The sequence below is a fragment of the Kwoniella newhampshirensis genome, chromosome 2 (assembly GCF_039105145.1).
Source record: "Kwoniella newhampshirensis strain CBS 13917 chromosome 2, whole genome shotgun sequence".
Classification (NCBI taxonomy): domain Eukaryota; kingdom Fungi; phylum Basidiomycota; class Tremellomycetes; order Tremellales; family Cryptococcaceae; genus Kwoniella; species Kwoniella newhampshirensis.
Window position 1 is genome coordinate 819999 of NC_089956.1, and position 23132 is coordinate 843130.

General features: G+C 52.2%; 9 protein-coding genes across 9 annotated transcripts; 2 read left to right on the forward strand and 7 right to left on the reverse strand.

Annotated features, from left to right (window-relative positions):
- Nucleotides 1-128: 128 nt before the first annotated feature.
- IAR55_001014 (uncharacterized protein) lies at nt 129-2902 on the reverse strand (the record flags this gene model as incomplete). Its single annotated transcript, XM_066944144.1, has 2 exons — nt 129-2319; nt 2388-2902. 2 exons carry the CDS (start codon nt 2900-2902, stop codon nt 129-131), a joined length of 2706 nt encoding a protein of 901 aa, XP_066805345.1.
- A 1621-nt stretch (nt 2903-4523) lies between these two features.
- Nucleotides 4524-7171, reverse strand: IAR55_001015 (uncharacterized protein; the record flags this gene model as incomplete). The annotated part of the gene is made up of 3 exons (XM_066944145.1): nt 4524-6647; nt 6717-6917; nt 6992-7171. The coding sequence occupies 3 exons, from the start codon at nt 7169-7171 to the stop codon at nt 4524-4526; spliced, it is 2505 nt and encodes an 834-aa protein (XP_066805346.1).
- A 1069-nt stretch (nt 7172-8240) lies between these two features.
- Nucleotides 8241-11133, reverse strand: IAR55_001016 (uncharacterized protein; the record flags this gene model as incomplete). The annotated part of the gene is made up of 15 exons (XM_066944146.1): nt 8241-8343; nt 8421-8605; nt 8657-8724; nt 8775-8838; nt 8965-9040; nt 9192-9309; nt 9361-9381; nt 9460-9644; nt 9687-9727; nt 9776-9889; nt 9946-10034; nt 10091-10307; nt 10374-10746; nt 10813-10931; nt 10996-11133. The coding sequence occupies 15 exons, from the start codon at nt 11131-11133 to the stop codon at nt 8241-8243; spliced, it is 1911 nt and encodes a 636-aa protein (XP_066805347.1).
- A 494-nt stretch (nt 11134-11627) lies between these two features.
- On the reverse strand, nt 11628-13406 carry IAR55_001017 (uncharacterized protein; the record flags this gene model as incomplete). Its single annotated transcript, XM_066944147.1, has 2 exons — nt 11628-12977; nt 13038-13406. The coding sequence occupies 2 exons, from the start codon at nt 13404-13406 to the stop codon at nt 11628-11630; spliced, it is 1719 nt and encodes a 572-aa protein (XP_066805348.1).
- Nucleotides 13407-13901: 495 nt separating this feature from the next.
- Nucleotides 13902-15225, reverse strand: IAR55_001018 (uncharacterized protein; the record flags this gene model as incomplete). The annotated part of the gene is made up of 4 exons (XM_066944148.1): nt 13902-14362; nt 14422-14553; nt 14614-14663; nt 14723-15225. 4 exons carry the CDS (start codon nt 15223-15225, stop codon nt 13902-13904), a joined length of 1146 nt encoding a protein of 381 aa, XP_066805349.1.
- A 651-nt stretch (nt 15226-15876) lies between these two features.
- Nucleotides 15877-17930, forward strand: IAR55_001019 (uncharacterized protein; the record flags this gene model as incomplete). The annotated part of the gene is made up of 7 exons (XM_066944149.1): nt 15877-15900; nt 16009-16052; nt 16114-16201; nt 16347-16589; nt 16690-17013; nt 17068-17551; nt 17677-17930. The coding sequence occupies 7 exons, from the start codon at nt 15877-15879 to the stop codon at nt 17928-17930; spliced, it is 1461 nt and encodes a 486-aa protein (XP_066805350.1).
- Nucleotides 17931-18174: 244 nt separating this feature from the next.
- On the forward strand, nt 18175-19916 carry IAR55_001020 (uncharacterized protein; the record flags this gene model as incomplete). Its single annotated transcript, XM_066944150.1, has 4 exons — nt 18175-18596; nt 18737-19037; nt 19177-19361; nt 19499-19916. The coding sequence occupies 4 exons, from the start codon at nt 18175-18177 to the stop codon at nt 19914-19916; spliced, it is 1326 nt and encodes a 441-aa protein (XP_066805351.1).
- A 198-nt stretch (nt 19917-20114) lies between these two features.
- IAR55_001021 (uncharacterized protein) lies at nt 20115-21183 on the reverse strand (the record flags this gene model as incomplete). Its single annotated transcript, XM_066944151.1, has 2 exons — nt 20115-20737; nt 20916-21183. 2 exons carry the CDS (start codon nt 21181-21183, stop codon nt 20115-20117), a joined length of 891 nt encoding a protein of 296 aa, XP_066805352.1.
- A 1060-nt stretch (nt 21184-22243) lies between these two features.
- Nucleotides 22244-22993, reverse strand: IAR55_001022 (signal peptidase I; the record flags this gene model as incomplete). Its single annotated transcript, XM_066944152.1, has 2 exons — nt 22244-22303; nt 22382-22993. 2 exons carry the CDS (start codon nt 22991-22993, stop codon nt 22244-22246), a joined length of 672 nt encoding a protein of 223 aa, XP_066805353.1.
- Nucleotides 22994-23132: the final 139 nt, after the last annotated feature.

Here is a 23132-nt window from a genome sequence, read left to right on the forward strand (position 1 = left end):
TCAGCTCTCCCTCCCAGCTGAACAAGTTGGATTTCGGGGGAGGACCGAGAGCGTTCCCGTCTCGCCCCCACCCACCCTTCCCCTTTCCACTCTTGCGCCTGCGCCTGCGCGGGCGTCAGGCCCCACGCCTATGCTTCTTCTGTCGCTCTCTCTTCTGCCTCTGCAGCAGCTGCTGATCCAAGTTGTACCAGCGCGGTATCACTCCTCGGTCTCAACAGACTGCCCGATGCGTTTGTCAGATCAGTCGACGATCTGGTATGTTCCATCAATCGCTCAGAGGCGTCATACGTCGGTAATCCAGCATCGATAGGGACGACGCCTCCACCCAGGAAACCTCGCGATGCAATGGCATACGAAGGCACTTGACTGAGGGGATCGACCGGTCCACCTTCATCGTCGTGGGCATGACCGGGACCTTGATCGTGCTCGTCATCATCGTCGTCTCCTCCGATTTGGAAGCTCGTTCTTCCCGCACCCGTGGTGGTATTAGGTTCCAGCGCAGTGACTCGTGGAGCGAAGGAGACATGATTCTGACTGCTCGCTGAAGAGTGCGCTCCACCAGCAGAATGAAGACCGCCAGGGACCGAGCTGTTTCGAGGAAGCCCTTCGACCGATTGGTTCAGAGCGACATTCGACGAGTTTCTCAGGATGGTTTTGCCGCCGTTGAGGTTCGAGAGAGGTCGCATAGGTTTTGGAAGATGGAACAAGCCGTGAAGACCGGTGGATCGACGTTCCGTGCCAGGCCGCACGTGTCCTTCCTCGGCATAACTCCCAGATGTCGACGACGGTTGACTCCTTTCCCGATCAGGACTTGACGCACGACTTCCAGCCCGACTGCTCCTTCCCGAACGACTGTTACGTCTACTCAGAGGTCGACTGCCACCTCGTGAGTCGGGCGGGGTGCCGTTGGGAGATGAGCCATTAGACTGGGTTCGAAGAGATCCGAGAGACAGCAGGAGTTCCGAGTCCACAAAGTTCGAGAGTTGTCGACGTGGAGGCACATCTCCAGCAGGTGTGGGCTCTGTGCTCCTTGAAGAGGCCGATGCGGCACTAGCGTGACTATAACCTCGAACAGGCGAGGCAGGTCGAGAAGGTGCTCGACTGCGGGGAGGAGTGTCGTCGTGAGGCGAAGGGAGAGGAGTAGCATTGACAGAACGAGGAACGAAGCCTGTAGCGTTTCCAGAGTCGGCAATAGCGATCCGGTCGTAAACGTGATTGCTATAACTGGGAAGATCGATCTGTGGTTCTTCTACGGTGTTCCCGAACAACAGCCCTCGAGTGGTAGCGCCAGCCGCACGCGCTTCGTCTAGCAAGCTGTTGTCGAGGATAAGGATGGGAAGAGCACACCGTAACTCCGAGACGTGTCCATCTGGGTTCGAGATAGAACAAGACCATTTGAGTTTGTGGGTGACGAATACGGGATGGATTGAATGTGACGGGGTTACCCATTGGGGGATTGGGATACTGAAATGAGTGCTAACTTCATCATCACCGATGTCGATGTCTTGCTCATCCATTTCCGTCGAAGCGGGCTCATCCGTCAGACGGGTAGAGGGTCCAGCTTGAGGTGTAGAAGTGGCGCCAGATCCTTCGCCATCGGTAGGAGGAGCGGGGAAGTAACTATCGCTCGGACGCGGGCCGAAGGTGTTGGAAGCTACACGTCCGCGTGCACCAACAAGGGGTGTCTGCACCGGACTCGGTAGTCGGGAGGCGGTAGCGCTTCGGTTATGTTCGATCCAATGTTGAGGCGGCCGAATGGGTTCTCTCGCCACCTCCACCGCTGCTCCATTCTGTATCTCGTGCTTGACACATGCGGCTACCCTAGTTTCAGGATGTGACGAATGTCTGGTGTGAACCAAAGTGTACTCCTTCAAGACCGATACCACCGCGGTGACCTTGACGCCTTTCGCCAAGGGCATGAATTTGACACTGACAGGGATTTCGTCTCCCGCTGCGTACGCCTTGAACGGTAACGTCAGAGCATACATGACTTTCCCAGGCCATGTGTTCTCGATTTCTAATGTCTGGTTGAACTCCAATGCTTCCGGCGTGAACATCCGTACAAGAGTGAACTCCTTCTGAGTCGAGAAGTTGCTGGCGAATCCCGATCGAACGACAACAGCTCGGAGCTTGTAGACGATGGATGCATCCCCTGCGTAGGTCCTGAGCGAAGAAGGGAGATTGCCGTCGAGCATAAACGAGAAGGGGAAGGAGTGATAGCCCGCTTTGAGTGTGTGGGAGTGTCCTCGATCTCCTTGCAGGAAGGACCAATCATGGGATGTGACAGGATGGCTGTAATGGTGGTTCTTGGATGCAGCGCTATCGAGCGGTGGTCAGCTGAGCCTGAGGGCAGGTGGAAGGTCGAACAAAGACAGATGGTGACTCACCCTGATCCATCCGAAAACTGCACCTTTGCTTTGCCTGTCATCTGCATGGTGATCTCCTTGATATTTGCCTTTTCTGTAAGGTTGAGTTCCACTCTTCCAGAAAGATAGGCAGGGTTCATATCTCCTCCTTGACCTCTCAAGACGAGATGTTCCGAGTCCAAGACGATCTCGATAGTGGATCCATGATGATGCAGACTTCCTCCTGGAGTCATGGCTCCAGGCGTACCCATGCTATTGCCCCAGGGAGTGGCAGGCGAGTTCAGACTTCCACCGAAATCATATGCAGGAGTCGGTGGACCGTTTCCAAAGTAATCGCCGAGAGGGTCGGTTCCTGTCGAATCGACCGTTCCTTCTCGCCGACGACTGGTGGGCAGGATAAGGTTGGAAGGTCGATTGGCGGGACCGTTCCGGGTGGGCGAAGAAGCTCGAGATGAAGGTCGAGAGGATGCGGCGGAGGGAGGCTGAGAAGATGATGCGAAGGGGGTCGAGAGACCCGATGTCCATCGAGAAGGCATGATGGGAGATCAGGGAGGGAAGGGAGGAACAGATGGATCGGCGTGGTGATCTGGTCGCACAAACGTGTATGTGCGTGAGTGCGCGTATGTCTGTGTATGATAACGGCGAGACGGGCACACCGCAGGTAAAGGTGCTGTGTACGATTGGAGTCGACTTCCGGTCACTCGATCGGTTGGACCGATCCGTCGTATGGCGGTGTGGAAGATGATAGCGACGACTTGATCACACTGAAAGACAAATGACACCAAAGGTAAGGTATATACTCGATGTCTGAGATGGTTTGTGTCGAGAAAATTGATAAGGATTATTCGGTAACGAACCCAGTATTGCACTGCACTGCACTGCACCACACTGCGACACCAACTAGAATGATGACGTGAATTTACGCTTTCCTCTCCCTGCTCCCTTTTGTCGCTCTAAAGCCACCTTTGGCAGTGAGTCACGGCTTTCTAGGACTTTTTTACCTTTTCGCTCTCCAGGGGCGAAGAGGGGCGTGGAGAGATAGGATGAACCAGTGATTTCAGGCAGTGAAGAGCACGCAATCCCGAGTTGGGTGATTCACTGACGATTGCCGCAGAGTTTTCGTATGGTGGGTGACTCGAGTATGGCAGTGTACACCAGTTGAGAGGAGATTTGCCGGTATGGGTCTCTGAAAAAGGTGTTGATGGTGTAACTTAGTGCAGATCTTCGCGGTGCTAAGTGACGTACCCAAGAGGTCAAGGTCACACAGCATCCATCCATCCGTTTGTCTCGCACTGCGCAAAACGAGGTCCAGAACGGCCGTGGCATGTTTCCCGACAGTAGTAGTAAAAGTGAAAAAGAGTGGGCTTCTGATACTCGGCCGCAATCGGGTGGGAATCACGTACAGGTGCGGCACTTTTTTTTTCTCTCATGTGTTTGTTTATTATTATTTTTTATTTGAATAATAAATCTTCCCTTCCTTTCGGTAAGTCAATAGTTTTTAGCGTCCTCCGCGGCAGTTTGGCTGGGTGGGTTGGTTTTTTTTACCCGTCCCTCCGAAGCTTATCCGATCCGACAGAGGTCTGGTTCGTAGCGCTAGCTCTTATCCCAACCATCATCAAGTTAACAAAAGGGGCCATCAGGTTATTAGCATTCATCCTGATCAATCAATCCTACACGTCTCTAGGACCCGACCGACATTACCGACTTGGACCGCATCAATGTTACGATCAACTTCTGCTGTCGGTGCACAGTCACTTATTATCTATGTTGTGCATATCACTGCATATCGACCAATCGTATAAAGGTAAGGGGGAGGAGAGGTGGGTTCATGAGAAGATGCGAGGGGGAAAAGAGAGATGGAAAATCACAAAACAGTCTCGACCTGTCGACATACAGTCCAGGCCAACGGCAGGAAGAGAAGAAAACGAACACCTTCCTTTTACTCTGAAAATCACTAAACCTATCAACTGACTAAACCAACTAAAAAGATCATATTGTCCGTGCCAGCACAGAAGCAAGAAGACGAGGAGGGGGAGAAGGGGGCTGAAGCGCAAAGATCGACACCGTTATCGTTGCCTCGTCAATAGAAAGCAACGTCACAAACTAATTTTGATTTTTTCGTCGTGAGATGATTACAGTCGAAGAGCTGATTTGGATTTAAGAGCTCGATCCGACAAAGTAGTTGTAGTTGTATATTGAGGGCGAAGTGGTGTATGAGAACGCAGATCCAGAGTTGTAGGATGCAACGCTTGATCCTGATCGGGCGATGGTACCGCCCATGGAACCGGCCGACATGGGGATCTTGAGCTTGGTAAGACCCTCAGAGACGGAGAAGGTCTGAGAGTTGGTACCGGAAGTGAGGGTGACGGTGGAGGGTGCGGTGGCAAGGACGACAGCGTAAAGGTTGTCCTCGGTGTAGGTCCATCCGGTAGGTCGGCCAACGGGGTCAGAAGTGGCGGTAGCGTCGTGAGGGTGAGGTCGAGCCCACATGATGATCTCGTCCTTGGTGATGGAAGGATACGAGCCAGTCTTGAACGCGGTCGAGTAGTACTTTGTGAGCGACGAGAGACCGGTGTGAGTGTACCCGTTGACCCATTCGTCGGAACCGGCGGGAAGAGCACCGGCGACAGGACCGATGTAAGAGGACTCTCCGTAGTCGTTCCAGGTGAGGATCTCAGTCATCTTGACGTCGTCTCGCATGGCGATGACTTGTTCCCATCGAGTGCAGTAGAGCCAGTCGTCAGATCGGTAGAGCCAGTTCTTGTTCCAGCTGTTCTGACCGAAATGGGTGTAGAAGAAGGGAGAGATGGCAGGCATGTACTCCTTGCTTCCCAGAGCGTTCATGTACGTGGTGTCGGAAGAAGTGTCGAGATCACTGCCTCCCATGGGCCAGCCAGAGTTCCAGTTGAGCTCACCGTCCATCCAAGTGGCCGAGGCGAAAGTACTGACGTCTGAGAAGACACTGGGAACGAAGAAGATGTTCACTCCATTTCGAGCGAGCGCGTCAACAAAGTCATTCTGCCAGTTGATCTGACAGTCGGAACCAGCAAAGGTAGAAACGAGGACCTTGCCTTGGTGCATAGCCTGAGCGGACTGGCCCGCGAACTGCTGCACAATGTTGACAAGGTTGGCAGCATCGGAAGGAGAGTTACAAGCGAGAACAGTCATGTCAAGAGAGAGGAAGAGCTTGAATGCCTTTCTGGAAGCCACATTGTAGGCATCGGCGATCCGAGCGGTTTGCCAGTAGTCGGAACCCATGTTCAAAGCGAAACCATCGATACCGGCAGCTGAGGCAGCAGACATGTCGTTGGCCCAGTCGGACGCGCCGTAAGGGTAGGTGTTACCAACCATGTGATGAGCCCAGACCTCGTGTCGGTCCGATGATTGAGGGACGGTGGTCGCGGCCGCAGTAGCGGTGGTACCAGCAGCAGTGGTGGTAGCGACGGTCGCCACGGTCGTGGCGGCTGTTGCAGTAGCAGCGGTAGTAGCAGCTGCCTTGGTAGTAGTACCACCACCACCTGCAGTGACGATGAGAGCTCCGGTGCTCAGACTGGGGGAAGAAGCACTGGTGGTCGAATCATCGGTACAGTTGGAAGCGGCAGAGACGAGTTCGAAAAGCTCGAGGGCCCAAGATCCACCGCAAGTCTCGGAAGCGTCACCATCACAGTTGACATTACAGGCAGTGTCCGAGTAGGTGATGTTGTCTGGCAAGGACTGACCGCAGTAACACTCGTCACCGAATTCGACACCAGCGAAGGCGAAGCCCTTGTCCTCGCAGACGGTGAGACAGCTGTCGATGGTCATCTGATACTGACTGAGAGCGCTGTAGCCGCTCAGGATTCGGGGTGTGTGGTCGATGGCACAACCAAGAGAATACCATTCGGAAGCATCGCTGTCGGTGTGAACAGGGTAAGAAGCCGAGGCGGTAGTTGTGGCAGTGCCGGTACTGGTGAGCGACTCGGTGGCGTTGATTGAAGGAACAGCAGTCGCGCCAGTCGTGATGGAAGCGGTAGCGATACCAGTAACAGTTGCGACGGAAGTGGTGCCGTTCACGACAGTGGTGCTGGTCGAGACAGAGGTGGCCGCGGGAAGAGCAGCAGTGGTAGACGCAGGGGGAATCACACCGGAGCAAGTGGCGAGAGAGCTTGAGTTGTAGGAGTACAAGTTCAAGAACCAGGCATTGCCACACTTCTCGCTCTCGTCACCCTCACACGCGATGCTACACGTGGAGTCGTCGGTCATGCCACCACCGCTTCCAACGAATTCGTCACCGCAGTAGCACTACACGATATGGCCAGCTAATCAGTGCCAGTTCGTATGATACCTTTGGAAATTTGTACAAGGACTCACCTCATCGCCGTATTCGGTACCCGCCATGGAGAAACCGAGTTTGGTGCACTCGTTGACACAGAGAAGCGGGGTCAAGGTGGACGAAGAGAAAGCGAATCCTTGCAGGAGTCGCTGACTGTTGGATTCTGCCACACAACCAAAGTACGACCATCCAGATGGCAACGATGTGTCTCGCTTCTCGGGAAGGGGAGGTGGTTTGCTCTGCAACCAACCCAAGACAAGATACGATCAGCTATCTCCACCAGGACTTGCTGGCGGATCAATCTTGTACTTACCAAACCATGAGAAGTACCATAGTATCTGGCGATGAGTTTGTGCAGAGATCTCCTCGCGATAGACAGATGGTTGGCCACGCCGGGAGGAGCGTGTCGACCTGGTGCTAGCAAGGGCTTGGCATCGGTGATGGATGCCGCAAGGGCGAGAAGGGTGATGGCTGAAGAGACGACCGGCGCCATGATGATTGTTATTATTCAAGTCGCGTAGTAGAGAAAGAGGAGTCTAGCTGTAGTTGATTATTGGAAGCGCTCGCGCTGTAATTCGGCAAGGAAGAATTCGATCCTTTCTCTTGCGATAGGACTTCAGAACAGACGCAGATGGAGACAGAGATCAACTCGCTAGCGAGTGAGAAATCCTGACAGAAGGAAACGAAGGTGAAGGCCGTCGAGGCGTATAGAGCTCCTGGCTCGAAAGTCGGATTAGAGGATCGAAACGGGCAAGGTGGGATTAAGCACAACGATTACGATGATTGATACAAAGGAAACAGAAAAAGAAGCAAGAAAAAGAATGATCAGATGCAAACCACCACTTGCATCTCATCTGCTGGTATGTCCGCCCATTCGACGGATCCATACTACGGTAGCAGACCAATCATTCCTTTCTGCCGCCGCCGCCGAGGTCACACCCGACGAGACCAACAACAAGTGAAAAAGTTGCGGTAAGATACCGAGATGACGCGCTCGCCTTTTCCCTTGTCTTTGCCCGCCACCGTTCACTGCGCGCGCGTTGATGGAGAGAGGGTACAGCTAGATCATGTTTTAACCCGACTCGGTAGATCGACGGCTCGACGTTACTTGGCGCACCTGAGAGCACGATCCCATAGGTTGAAGGATATCACAGAGATGGCGGTCCGAACAATCACAGATCAGGGAACGGCCAAAAATGGCTGGCACATTTGAAAGAACACGCGCGTCGGGCTTAGAGTTTTGTCAGGTGTTTTCCACCAACGCGACCTTTTTATTGCTGCAATAGGCACACATCACCCTCAGCATCCCGGTTTCTCGGAACATGATCGAGGAATGTTCATCGAGAATCGCTATCTGCTCTTTAGGACGCGTCGACGCGTTCATAGATCCTCTTTGATTGAAGAAGCATCAGGAACTCGGTACAACATGCAATATGCATGGTGAGTCACGCTGATCCTCTCGCTGGATGGGTGATCAAGTTACGCCTCGTTTCATCTTCATCTTCGCCCTCAGGAATGTCATGATGACCACAAAAGGGTCATTTGTACTTACTGCCGCAATTTCAGGCCCGACCTAACGCCTTGTCTATCTCAGTCGCGTAGCGTTTGCTGATTGTCGGTCTTGCCAGCTTCATCGCAGCCGTCAGCATCCCATTGTCGGGCGACCTGAGGTCGACACAACGTTAGCCGATGTCTCGTTTTCCAGGAAGTTGTCCAGCTGAACCCAACGTGTTCGAACTTACCATTCTTCTGTCGTCAACACTACATCTCTGATTAATTCTGCTCCCTTCAATCCGCCCTTTTTACCTTCTCCTCGCAATTCGCCGAGAAGGAAACTCTTGATATCCGGGTTGGTTGACCAGGACGTAGGAGAGCCGTCGGAAGGCAGACCAGCAGCTTTCAAGTGATTTCGGAAGTTACCTTCATGCTATGATTGACTTCACGTGAGCTCGGCACTCCTTCGATGGTCTGTACGTACTGGGTAGACGATAGCTATTGGTCTATCGGCATGAGGCGGTGCGCAAATGCAGAGCATCATCACACAGTCTGACAATGACATTAGCGATGTCTGCCACCATGCAATCGGCTTTCCTCACCGCAGTGCTTGTACACAGACTCCACCTTATCGAGCGCAAGGTATTCGCCATTCTGCAACTTGACCTATTCTGGTGAGCACTCATCGGTCCCGTCCTGGACTCACGAGATTTTTAACCCGATCTATCAGACTGATTGTTCCGTCATCGTTCCACTGTATCGTTAGCCACGCCTCACCGAAAGGTTACTCACTTGACCTATATCGCCGGTCTTGAACCATTTATCATCCGTGAAGCTCTCTTTCGTCAGTTCCTCCTGCTTGAAGTACCTGAGGCGGTCAGTCGAGCTCTGATCGACAAGCACACTCACCCTTGGAAGACGGTAGGCCCCCTCAACCAGATTTCCCCTTGTGGTGGGTGATTCGATGACAGATAGCCAGCTTCTGGATAGTCTGGGAGTGTGAGCGAAAGTCAGAAAACTTAGACATACCTTGGAGCATGACTTCACAGGAGGGTCCGATAACACCCGTGCTACCCATCTTGCTGAATTCAGGTGTACAGATGGTCGCCATACCGCATGTTTCGGTAAGGCCGTACCCTTTAACGTGGATTAGCCTGGCCCCATTCATTTCCACACAGCGACGCTCACCTTGCAGCATTTGTACCAACACTGTCGACAAGAATTTCTGGGTGTCCGGACTGAGTGATCCACCTGGATGTCAACCAGATACTGACTTGGTGAACCTACCTCCGCAGATTGCCAACCGTAGCCTTCCACCAGTGGCAGCTTTCACACGACGGAACAAGACTTTGTCGATGATGGTACTGATCGGCCAGGGTAAGGTTTGTTTCCCGCTCACTGCGAGACCGAAAATTGTCCCCACCACCGGTCCGGCATCATGAAGTTTCTTCATCATGCCCTTGCTACCGAAGCTGTCAATGGCATTTCGACGGGACGAGGATGCACGGACTCACCGTATCATCTCGAATATTGCGGGCACACCAGGTAAGAGCGACTGTGCGGGATCAGAAGAGGATTCCCGGCAAGGAAAGGTATCACTCACGGGCTTGTAGGCGGCGAAATCCCCTTGGCAGTTCCGCACACTGTCATCCAGCAGAGTCTTGACCGTGCCATATGCGATAGGTATACCCAGAAAATAGAAGGTGAATTCGAGGAACTGGGTGAAGTTCCAGATTAGTCGACCCACGTAAGAATCAAAAAGGTGCTCCTCACTTGTTCAAGGATATGAGTCAGGGGAAGATAAGCCAGAAGCAGATCTGATCGAGTGAAATGTTTTCCCCATAACATGGTAGAGCCAGCGACTGTCGGAATAGGGTGGTGAGAGTTTGCCTGACGGAGGGGTAGCAAGACGACTCACTAGACGATATGATGTTCTTGTTGGTGAGCAGGACACCTTTGGGTCTACCGGTCGACCCGCTCGTATACATGATGCAGAACAGATCGTCTTCAGTCGGACGATGACCCAGCTCTGATATCGACAGCGTCTTTTCCTGGCCCGCCTGTTTCAACTCGGTCAAAGTGAGGATACGTCCTCCACGAGGTTCGAGGATCCTCGCTATCTGTTTCACCGTAGACTGCAGAAAGGTTGATACCGTGGTCAATGCAACTCGATTGTAGAGTCTAAATGACATTGAGCGTACTTTGTTTGCCCTCTCCTCGCCATCGTAGACTATCCATTTGACGTTGTCTGCCTTCCCAATGACCTTGGATACTCTGTCCAACTGCGCTTCTCCACAAAAGCAAAGCTCGACATCCGGTTCTACCCAACTAGTCAACAAACCTTCTTCGCCCAAAGTCGTATAAGCAGTAGTAATGACGTGACCTAGTCGAGCAAAGGCCTGAGACATCAATTGCCAGTTGAGGCATGTGTCCGCATAGATGGACACTCTGGATCGTGAGGCGATAGCCTGTGAAGGGGTCGTGAAGCCTATGTTGATGAGACCTGAGACAAGTTGGGTGCAGATCGTGTCGAGCTCGACGTAAGTGATGGGTTTGGGTGGTGAGAGCGTGAAGCTGTCCCTTGCCTTGTATCAGGTCGCTTCCTATCCGTTCCCAGAGATCGAGAGATGCGGTCCTCACTATTTCCAGATTTTCTCTTCCTCTCCCGAACCGTCCGATTTAGCTACATTCTTTCTCTCCTCGACAACATCCACTACATCACGATGATACGACGCAACTTGATCACCGTGCTTCTTTGCCTACCTCACGATGTCTTGTCAGGGACTCTCTGGAGCAGATCACAAGGTAGTCTCGGACGCTTACACAGTATGAGAAGATGTCCCCTACGACTGTCACCTCGTCTCCGGCTGGCCGCGTGACCAGCACATCGGGAGAAAGATGGGAACGGCGGATCGAAGGATCGGATGCGAGAGGGATCGAAGCTTGCTTGGAACGGAACATCTTGAAGAGTTCTATCTAGCACTGGATACGGATAATGAGACGACCAGACCGACAGGGACAGGATACCAAGTGTCAATCGAGTATAGATCAATGATCCTAGTCCCAGAACAAGTTGAGTGATTGGCACAGCGGCGACATCAGGTATGTAACCCGGTTGCCCGATCACCGAGAGGTTCCGTGCCTGGCCTTTGCAACTTGCTGATCACAGCTTGATACGGTCGACGCGATGCCCTGTATCGCTCTGCCATATCATGCATCATTGTGGACAAGGAGCATACACAGAGCTCTATGATCTATACATGTCAGAAACGCGTGGTCGTCGACCTATGCTAATGATTTACAATTTGCTAACAATCCGAACACTGTCCATCTATTCCGGGTTCTGGCTACCAGTAGTCCTTTTTTGACGTTTTTGATCCAACCACATCCAGATCCGGCTCCAAGCATAAATCTCTCCACGCCTAAATCTCTCCAAACGCCATTGATCGCGCCACTCATTCCAGCTCGTACCCTGCTCCCGAGGGTCTGACCATCGCCTTCGTGGTGTTGTCCCTGCACCGCTTCAAGAATTTGAAAAGCGCTGTGCCACCCGTGCCTCTGATCTCTCCGATATCAACCACCTTCTCCTCCTCATCTGCCTCTGTCTCGTCCGCTTCATCGAGTCCTATCAACTTCCTCACTCTCGCACTTGGCTTTCGTCTAGCTTGTTGAACAATGAACAGACTGACTACTCGCATGTGTTTCTCCCTAAATCGTCGTAGTGACTCCAAGGCGCCATCGTATGCGGCAGCGAGAGCTGGGTGGGTTGCGGAATAGTGAACCACAAGCGGACGAAGGGGTGTTGGATGAGTGGAAAGGTGGAGAAGGAAAGTCCGGTGGGGAAGAGGCATATATTGCAACATTCGTTGAAGGAAAGTCGCCTCAGACTTCGGTTTGGCCCCCTCGCCACCGTGGCCATTGCCATGACCATGAGAAGCTTGAGCCGGTGCAGGAGCGTCGGCAGACACAGGTGCTGAATTCATCGAGATGCTGTCTCCTGAGTGTTCGGGTTCCGTCTCCGCTGCAGCGAGTGCCTCGGCTCGTTCCTCTGGTGTCGGGGAGTGATCCACGGTGAGGAAGATATCGATGGCGTGGATAAGTGAGCTCTGACCAGCACTTGGTCCAGAGAACATCTTCCCTCTTCTTCCCTCGGTAATAGCACTTTCCGCCTCAGAGGTTCCTGCCTCTATTCGCAGACCCATGTAATCCCAGCCCGCGCTCTGCGGTCCGTCCGCATCACCTCCTCTGAACCAAGGTCGGATCAAGTGGTAGAACTCCTCGGGGTCGACTTCCTTCATCAACGTCATTGTGATGTCGGAGATTTTGTCGATCTGCATCGCGAGCTTCTTGAGGTAAACCGTCAATCTTCGGATAGCCTTTTCGTCCGCGATAAACAGTTCATCGAGAGACTGTCGCATGATACGAAGCGCTTCAGCACCCGCAATCTCAGTGAGAGCGGAGATCAGGAAGAACTGTTCCTCCGATCGAGTATTGGTGAAAGTTGTAACGATTGTGGAAGGAGGATTTACGGCATATGAAGGGGCGATGACGGGGTTGACTGGAAGGAAGTTGTAGAGAACAGTGTCGGCATACGTCAAAATGGGAGGAAGACCGAGTAAGGGAGACACGGTGAGAAGTGGCGCCGAGATGCAGGCGGGGATCGGAATGGGTTCTCGCTCCGATGGTGGAAGTGTAGGAAGCGGAGTGGTGTGCGCATAGAAGTGAGCAAGGAATGTGAGAACAATGTGTGCGCGTCTCAGCAATGGAAGAGAAGAGCAAAGATCATTGGTATCGAGGACAGGCATCTGAGGGCGACAAATGCGTTCAGCGATCGGTCCTCGCATAAGACCTGGAATAATACTCACAGACTGAACACCGTCACGCCATAACCTCTCCTTGTCGCGCTTTCCACCAACGATCAAACCCTCTCCGACCTTCCCACCACCTCTCGCAGCGTCCAGAGCCTCTTCCCAGACTTCATACTTCCCACCGAGCCTCTGGACATTGCTGGTTCCAGGTAAAAAACCTGTCCTGACGTCGACTTCGAAATCGGCCGAAGCGAGCGACGCAGTGTTGGGGGCTAGACCGTTAGCCTCGTGAGATGATGTGGATGGAGCACCAGACGGAAAGGCGACGGTCGGTTGGGAGTAAGACGGTTGAAGTGAGAGGAAATGGCCTGGTGGGAGGGAGGCGGAGCTGGAAGGCCCAGGCGAGGGAGATCGCTGAGGCAGCATTTTGGAAGACTGATTAGTCACAGTGGCGAGGATGGCTCAATTGGTTTCCAGCGGTTCTAGTCAATCTCGAAAACGCTTTGAATGACGCAGCGAATGCGAGATTCAGTCCGAAGAAGGATGCGATTCTATATGTGCTCTGCTTGTATCTATGTATGTACAAAGTCAACGGTGATGTTATAGATATGAAGATGGAAGATGAAGGTCGTCAGTGTTGTTGGGGATATGTAGGTTGGAAGTTGTTAACTTTTGATTTTTCAGCAAAACCCGGTTCGGTCCACGACTCCGGAATGATCTGGGTGAGCTTTTACGTAAGATACATCATCACACCCGTCTGTGGCCTGCAGGGTGTACGTAGTAGTGTTGAGCACGCCATCGATATGTCAGAGTGAGTGAGGATTGGCATGAAAATGAGGAGTAAATCGTCTATACACGTATGCATGTCATCTCCGAATCTATACAATTTCTACGTATCTATACAACATGTCGCACTCTCAATCATTGCTTCTCCCTTCTCGGATCAGCAGGTGCCAAGCAGATCATGATCATCACAGCCAACTTGAATCCCATAGCCACGACCACGACGACCCAACTCCCCGCGTACTTGTGCATCAACGCTCCGATGAAGCTACCCACGATCATCGCAAGGATATACGCCAATCGTCTGTTCCGTCCACCGGCGTTCGGATGACCGAAACCGACAAACAGATGCTTGTCGCTCACCAGATCGACATACGAAGAGGTCATGGGCGCCGTGGGGATCTCCTGGATCGAAGCCTGTCGAGCTGAAGCGACTTGAGCTCCGGACATCATCGCGAATAACATGATGATGGACCACTGATGATCACCTCCAAGACGGGTTGCGGACGGACCGTGGGGCGAGAGGAAGATCGTGGCGATGACGAGACAGATCTGTTGGAAGAACACATTGCACAGGAGCCAGGCTCGTCGACGCACACCTATGGATTGAGGGCGATCAGCAAGTACAAGGAGAAGAGATTGGTTGAGGATGACTAACCGAAAAGATGTCCCAGATGACCGAGGACCAAAGCGGAGCCAAGGAAACTGCCAAGCGATACTCCGGTGAGAAGGAGGAGATGACCTGACATTTTGACGACGGCCACAGTAAGGAGGATGGTGTTCCCAGTCTCTGCGAGATCGCTCAATACTCAGTGTCATCCTTCGAAACGATATACCTGGTGATACTCACGATTCGAGGCGAAGGTGTTGAAATCAAGATATGTCGTCGCGTCAAGAATGCTAAAGGTCGGATCGTCAGTTCATAAGTCTTACGACATTTGGCTTCTTCGTTTACTCACCCTGTAGAGAATGCTTGGGTGATCAGACTGAGCACCAGGGCATTTGCGCTGACCGTGTCTCCCATCCAGCCGCACCATCCGTCATATCTCCTCCACGGTGGCCACACAAGCCCGACAGCTGCAGGAAGTGCACCTGCAGGAAGATCGACACCTTTCTCGTCGATCGCGCGTTTCTGACAATCCAGGTCGATGGAACTGCTAGTCGGTGCTTCCTTTCCGAACATAGTCATATCTGAAGATTGACTGCGGTACTCCATCCAGCGACCGGTCTCCATCATTGAGAGACTGTCTTCACCCTTCGCCGCGCAACTCCGCCCTCCTTCACTTTGTGTCCTATCAGACGGCTGCATTCGGGACATGTCAGGTGGCGAACTTGAGGCGTGTAGCGTCTGAGTTGGTATGAATGTCAACGTATTAAGCAGAAGATCAGCGGTGGATGTGGGTTCTGAAGTCGCTGACGAGATCGTATGAGCGAGTTGCAAGGAGGAAGTCGATGGATGCATTCAGTGGGTGGCGTGAACGATGTGTGTAGAAAGAAGTACAACTTGGTGGAATATAAGAGGATGACTACGTTGATGCAAGGTTGCAAGCATTATCATGAGACATGCAAATCCTTCATCATCTCATCTCATCGCCTTCGACGACACGAACTGTTCCATTCGTAGTTTCCACTATTCGTCGTATCGTCATCTTCGCCCGAGCGGTCATACGGGCTCTCATGCTCATTCCCATTCCACACTCCATTGTCCGAGGACCAGCGTATCGGACTAAGCCTGAGTCGAGCACCATACGCATGCTCCGATAACGGTTTCGCGAAGGATAGATTCGTCGTGTCCGACTATGGATTCCAAAGATATCAAGTGAGATTTGGAATTCAGACCTTTCGGAATGGAAACAACCTTTCCTGATTAGGAGTGATCCAAACGTGGCATCGCTTCGAAGGAGGTATTTCTTTATACGAGCCTCCTACTTGTGCATCTTGGTGGTCACGTGCTGATAAGGAAGTCAAAGCATGGACAGCATGGTCCACAATTAACATGATCATCTGGAGACTAGAACCCACCAAGACCAGATATCTATCCACTTGTTCATGTGTCTGACACTTCGACGTCCAGTGTGAATCATTCATGATTCCATCGCTTAGACTGTTCAGAATGGCACAGTCAAAGACATATGCCGTGGGTGTCTCCTCCTCCTCCCTGCTCTTTTCTTTCCTGTCGAACACGCACAGAAGATGTTAGGGCAGATGGGAATGGAGTGCTGATGACACATACAATGCTGCTCAGGAGGCGATCTCGTTGCTGAACACTTGTCAGTCGAACGCTGCCACGTAGGTTCCTCACTCTCATCCGCTTGCTGAGACCAAGCTGAGAGAAGTGTGCTTCATACAGGATCGAGGCGATTCGAAAGTCTGGTGGACGGATGAACGAATATGCAATTTCGGAGATGCACGACTATCTTCGTCGGATAGGATACCAGGTGAGTCTCCTTGTCGACCATGCGTTCTGATCAGCATCTCTACGACACCGATCAGTCTTTACTCTTCGTGATCTTCCACATCCTTCGCTCTTCAACCTTCTTTGAATGACCAAATGCTGATCATATGTGAAATCTTCTCGCGCAGCCTGACGATCTCAACAAACTCAATGTCGTCCATATCACAGGCACGAAGGGCAAAGGATCGACCTCAGCCTTCACCGAGCGTATCCTCCGAGCTCACATCCCCGGAAAGAAGATCGGGTTGTACACCTCTCCCCACCTCTGTGCGGTGAGAGAAAGAATACGGATCAACGGGGAGCCCATCTCGGAGCAAGCTTTCGCCAAGTACTTCTTTGAAGTTTGGGAGAGATTGGAGTCGGATCCAAAGGTGAGTTCGGAGTCGTCCGTCAGTACAGCTGCATGCTCCACGCAAGACGGACTTGCGCCCAGGCTGTGACTCAACGCTAAGCCTCACTGTCTTCACAAAGACTCTCACCCCGCAAACACCCAAATTCCCAATTTATTTCCGACTCCTCACTCTCCTCGCGTTCCACACTTTCCTGTCGCTGGGTGTCTCCGCCACAGTCCTGGAGGTTGGCATCGGTGGTACATACGACTCGACGAATATCGTCCCCAAGCCTATTGTGACCGGGATCTCTTCGCTGGGTTTGGATCACACCGCCGTACTGGGAAACACGATTGAGGAGATCGCGAAGAACAAAGCGGGCATTTACAAGCAAGGTGTTCCGGCTCTAAGCGTCAAGCAAGCTAAGGCAGAAGAAGTGTTGAAAGACATTGCGGAGAAAGTTGGAGTGAGTCTCCCCCCTTTTGGTCTAGGACAAATATTGACTGATTTGCTGTCCCAGGCCCCCTTCGAAGTCGTGCCTACCATCCCTCTCACAGCTCTCGGTCTTCCTGGTGCTCATCAACAAATCAATGCTTCCCTCGCCGTGTCCCTCGCCTCCCACTTCCTCAAGCTTCAATCAATCCCGTTCGAACCGTCATCTCCGTCTTCCCCTATCCCATCATCATTCATAGAACCTCTCGCTTCTACCCGATGGCCAGGTCGATGTCAGCTCGTTTCCCAATCACCAGTGACATGGTTACTTGATGGTGCACACACCGTGGAGAGTCTCAGATCCTGTGGAGAATGGGCTTGGTCAGAAGGCAAGAAACCCGACGTGCTGGTATTCAACTGTAGCGGTGGAAGAGCAGCGGAAAGTCTACTGGGAGAGTTGCTAGAAACGGGAGCGAGGACACAGGGTGTCAGTAGGGAGGATTTGGGAAAGCAGTTCGACTCTGTCATTTTCTGTACCAATGTGACTTACACCGACGGGCACTTCAAGAGTGGTGAGTGAGAACGACAGTTCCAATTCGTCACTTGCATCACAAGAGATCCCTGTACTACATGATCCAATCCACTGGCCCTTGATTGCTTGGCACCTAACGACAACTGGTGCTAATTTAATGACCAGACCTCGATGCCAAGGCAATCGATCCCAATGATCTTTCACAACTAGCCACGCAAAACGCCCTGCGAGACACTTGGTTGAGCTTCAACCCTACTTTCCCACCTGAGAGGGCTCACGCGGTCGCGTCTATCCAACATGCTGTGAAGATTGTGGGAGACTTGGAAGGCGAGAAGCAGGTGCTCGTGGCGGGAAGCTTGCATTTGGTAGGAGGGGTTATGGAAGTTGCAGGTTTGCAGGATGCTTTGAGTATGGAGTAGGGACGCTTTAAGAAAGCTAGACACAGGCGAGAGTGGGACTTTCCCCACCACATAAGGGAGGAAGGTATTACATTCAACTGGCCGTGGAACGACGCCGAATACCTATCTTGTAGAACAATAGAGTGATGTATATGTTATCGTCGAGTGGAGGGACGCGGGGTGGAGGATGACCAAGATGGAATTCAGTTGGTGCTAACTGTTTTGGCGGTTGCTCTCTGATGCAACACACTGCAAACACAATGCGATGACATCCAGATCGACCGCCTTTCTCTCCTCCCGATCACCTACGACGCTACTCTTGATCCTGGCAATCTCTTCTCGTCTTATCCATCTCACAATCCTTCACATCTTATCGCGTTTCCTCCCACTATTCGATACTTCACCACTCTTACTTTCTGGTGACGACGTACCTTCACCGCTGTTAAGATGGGACGCTATTCATTTCGCATCTATCGCAAGCAAAGGGTACGAATATGAACAGCAGTTGGCCTTCCAGCCTGGCTGGATGGGGGTCATGCGATTGGCAGGGGAGGGCGTCAGGTGGATCAAGGCGTATATTAGAGCTGGGGAAGGAGGTGTAGGGGTGGTAAGGGTCGAGGATGTCTTGATTGGGGGAACGGTGATCTCGAATATGGCTTTTGTGGGTGCTACATTGGTGCTTTACAAGTGAGTCATCATGCCCGACCAACAGACATATCATACTTCCCTTCCAGCGTCGGTCTGTCACCCTTGTCACTCTCCGGACACCCCTATAAAAACGGATGTTTCCTGACCCTCCTCTGACCCTCCCTCTGACCCTCATGCAGACTCACGGCTCACTTATACACTCCCACATTCGCCTTCCTCGCTTCCCTCCTATATCTGATCCCACCCACACCCATCCCCTCTGTCCCATACACCGAACCGATCTACGCCCTCTTCGCATTTACCGGTTTCTACCTCTTGGTCGTCAAGAAGCAGTATATCTCGGCGTCCCTCTTCTTGGCGGGAGGTACGAGCGTACGAGCCACCGGGGTGATCAATGCCTTAGGACTGATCTGGTATTCGCTCTTTGGTGATGGGGGCTTTATGGCCGCTGGGGAGCTGACGGCTTGGGATTCGCTCAAGGTGAGTTTCTGGATGAGACAACACTTGATTCAGCTACTTGACCCAAGTAAAGTGCTCGTGTGTCCATTGCGTCGGATCTTCCTACTGCGCTACTGAACTTGATGATTATGCCTTTGCTGACTGGCTTGGTCTTCTCTAGCGATTCACGATTGGCAATGTCCGATCATACGTACCGACCATTATCGTGATAGCCCCGTTCATGACCTTCCAGTGGTATGCGGACCGTTCATTCTGCACGAACAGCGCCAGACTTGCTGGTCAATGGAGACCTTGGTGTGATGTCAAGCCTCCGATCTCGTACGCGTTCGTGCAGAAAGAGTATTGGTGAGTCCGAGTCCGATACTCAGCCTCAAAGTCTTCTTACCCAATTACGACACTTGATCTTCCTTGTTGAAGACCTCGTCGGTCCGCTGTCACACCCTCATGAGATTGTGCTAACGAGACAACGCAATGTGAGATAGGAACATCGGCCTGTTCAACTACTGGACCCTCTCCCAGATGCCCAATATCCTCCTCGCCTCGCCTGTCCTCCTCGTCTCAATCTACGGCACGCTCAACTACCTCCGAAAACGAGTTTCCTCCGGACGACATACCAATCCGTCCCATCCCGCACTCGAAGGCCTTTACATCTGTCATCTCGTGACGACATGTTTGCTCCTCTTCAGTAGTCATACACAGATCGCATTGAGGGTTTGTCTCGGTGATCCGGTCGTATGGTGGAATGTCGTCAGTCTGGCGTTCGATTGGGATAAGTCACCTGATGGGAAGCAGATGGGAAGGAGGGGGATGACCAAGGTGGGGAAATGGTGGGTTGGTTGGTGTCTCGTTTGGGGAGCGGTCTCAATGGTTCTTTGGGTAGGACATTATCCTCCAGCATAGAACACTCGTAGAAAAGACATTGCATTGCATCAAAATATGGCCAGCATGTGCAATTAATTTCCTTATCAACGTCCACTATCTACCAGGTCATACACGTTGAACGCTACGTGGACCAATGCGTCATGTCTCTTCCACTCTCCTCCCGACGTACAGCTTACATACGGCCTTTCTGCTCATGCTAACCCAGCGCCTCACCTCTCACACTCTCCTCATCCTCTCATGTTCCTCAGCCTCCAGCCTCCCCACCTCTCTCTGCCAATACAAAACTCCATCAGTCGCTTTCCTCCGCCTCTCCCTTTGTGCTTCTTCATCCTTCCCACCAGCACCAAGAACGACATTCGGCATCTTGGCCCCACTGCCACCTCCCAACGACGACGAGGCAACTCCGACCACTGACATTGCTTTACGAGCACGCGTTCCCATCTTCCCGAGATTCCCTTTGGCTTGTGTTCCACCTCCATTTCCATTTCCGCCTCCACGTCCAAGCGCATAGCTGGAACCATTCTGCCAATCGCCTGTACCAAGCTGTCCACATGCAAGAAAGGCAGAATGGTTAACACCAATAGGTTCGTCGACGGCATTTCGTCTGATCTCCTCACGAGCATTCTCCAAACATGCTTTGGCATGTGCAAGACTTCCGGGAACCAAACCCAGTATCTTCTCGGCTTTGTGGGCCAACGAGAATATCTCCTCGGATCGAGGAGTGGAGTCGAACGGAATCCCGATGTTTTTGGTATCGGGTCGCGTCACGGAGACTTGGGGCGTGGGAGGATGCGAAGGAGTGACGGGTCGCGAGGATGTGTGTGTCGTTGAGGGAGAGTCTGAGGGAGATCGTTTTGGTAAGTATAGGATTAGCATCGGGTGTTGTCGAACTGGCTCGCGACCCTTGACAATGCAGAGGACGATAATCGATGCAGCAAAGCAGTGATCCAGACACAACGACGAATGCTCCCCATAACTCAAGCCGGACTCGACCGGTATCTGCCACAACCCACTCACCCGAAAGCTCTGCCATATCGTCGGCGTTGTCGACTCCCTCTTGATCCGCATCACTGTCTAGATTCTCCCTCCTATCATTGATTAACTTCATCCTGTCCCCCTTCAATCGGCCCTTCCTATCCTTCGATGCTGTTTTGGAAGGTTTGCCACCAGATCTCGAAGCCGGGAGGGGCGAATTCGTATTGAAAGGTGAAGTATAGCGGTCCGCAGATAGAGACGGAATGTCAACCCTCTGGGAAGACAAATGACCGACAGTGGTTTCGATCATGTCGGGTACAATCTCGATGGAAAAGAAATGGAGAACAACAAGGTGGATTGGAAAAATGATGGAGCGGTGGATGGCGAGAGCCGATCGTTGAGCGAAAGGCGGGAAGGTGTCGTGCAATGTCAGCTTTTCGTCGGTGTGTGTGGCTTTTGTATCGTGTCGGTGTGGCGGTGCACTAGCAGTAGAACGCGAGAACGCCGGCGATGACTGGTATGGACGACCGCAACCTTCTCTATGCCGTCTTTTTGAGAGGCAGGCGAGTGGCGTGATTGCAAGTGTTGAAAAGTGTTGGGTGGAATGCGCGGCGTCCTTTGACCGCTTTGAGAGGCAAACCCGTTGCTTTCGAGAGAAGACGTGAGGTGGTGAAATGGGAGCGACAAGTCGAGTAATAAAGACAACGCAGTGTCCTGGAACCAGGCAGAGGACGAAGAGCACAGATGTTGGCACAAAGGATGAGGATGTGCCAAGGTGACGAGATGATCGTCCTCTGTCAAGGTGAGGATGGTCGAGTTGGTAGTCCCGCAGGCTCCCCATAGGAAGCGCAGGTGGTTTGAATACCTCTCCTTCAACATCATCCCTGTACAGGATGTACCTGGTCCTTTGTTCTCATCGCCTTCAGAATTCGCTTCCCCTTACTCAACCCCTTTCTCTGCTCGCACGACCGAAACGGAGTGATCGACGAAACAGCCCTTCTTCTTCCTGGTGATGTTTTTTAGCGTTTCGAATGTTCTGTCGCGATGAATTTTGTGTTTCAGCTCGTGTACTTGAGCCTACTCCTCTTGGCCGCATGCCCGATCTGGAAGAGCCGGGCTGTGGCGGAAAGGGTGACTACGTTGAATTATTGCTATGCATGTTGTTTGTGAGGAAAATGTAGTATAATCGTGCGCGATAGACAGTATAGTAGTGTTGCCGTTGTTACATCTTTGGCTCTATTCGATGTGATGCTGGCTGTCGGTAGAATATATCGTTCAACTTGGCGTGAACTCGTGCGATGCGAGGTGACCTACAGAGTATGTGATATTTGCTTGCAATATTATGCGCTTCGTCTGCATCATCTGCCCGATCAGGCTTCCCCATCGATACGTCGGACGTTGTTCTCCAGCCATTTGGGATTGGGATACACCTAGAAGCTTGACCATCAGACTGTCGTCCTAGCGAAAGCAAGAAACCAACAAAAGGGAGAAAATGACTGCCCACTCACCCTCGCTAAGACTTTACCCTTTACCATGGCGATGGGCACTGGACCATATTTCCTCGAATCCGTCGAATTGCTCAGGTTGTCCCCCACCAGCCAGACATGACCTTTTGGCACTTTGACCCATTGACCCTCTCCATTCCGTCTCGGTACCAATCTCGAGCTCAGCTCGTCGAATTCGAATCTGCTTTCTGACGAAGAGGGTACATCTACCATGTAATCCTGTCCTACTGCGTCAATCCATTTCCTCTGTCCACCTCTTCTGGGTTCGATCTCGATCATATCCCCTTCGACTCCTATCACGCGCTTACATACCGTCTGTCGAGGATCCATCGGCGAAGTAGCGACTATCACATCACCTCTCTTCGGTCCTCGCTTGGCGTTGTGTTTCTCGGTGAATGGTGACCAGTACGGTAATGGGGAGACAAGAACGCAGTCTCCATGTTGAGACAGCGTGGGAAGCATGGAATACCCGGTACATATCCGAAGCTCGACAAGGGTGGTAGAGATTAGGTGAAGGGTAGCAAGGATCTGTACCGTTCGGATCGTTGTTGGCAGTAAAGGTGGTGGTCGATACCGAGAGAATGTCCGTTGGGCACGGGCGAACGGTGTGGTCATTGGGGAGATGACTTGTGGTGAAGATGTGATTATTCCTGGAAGCTGTTGCTCGTTACGAATAGTCCTCTTCACAAGGATATGGTCAAGCTGGTTTCAGCGCAATAATGGGTTGATATTATCGCTTACATAATCAGAATGG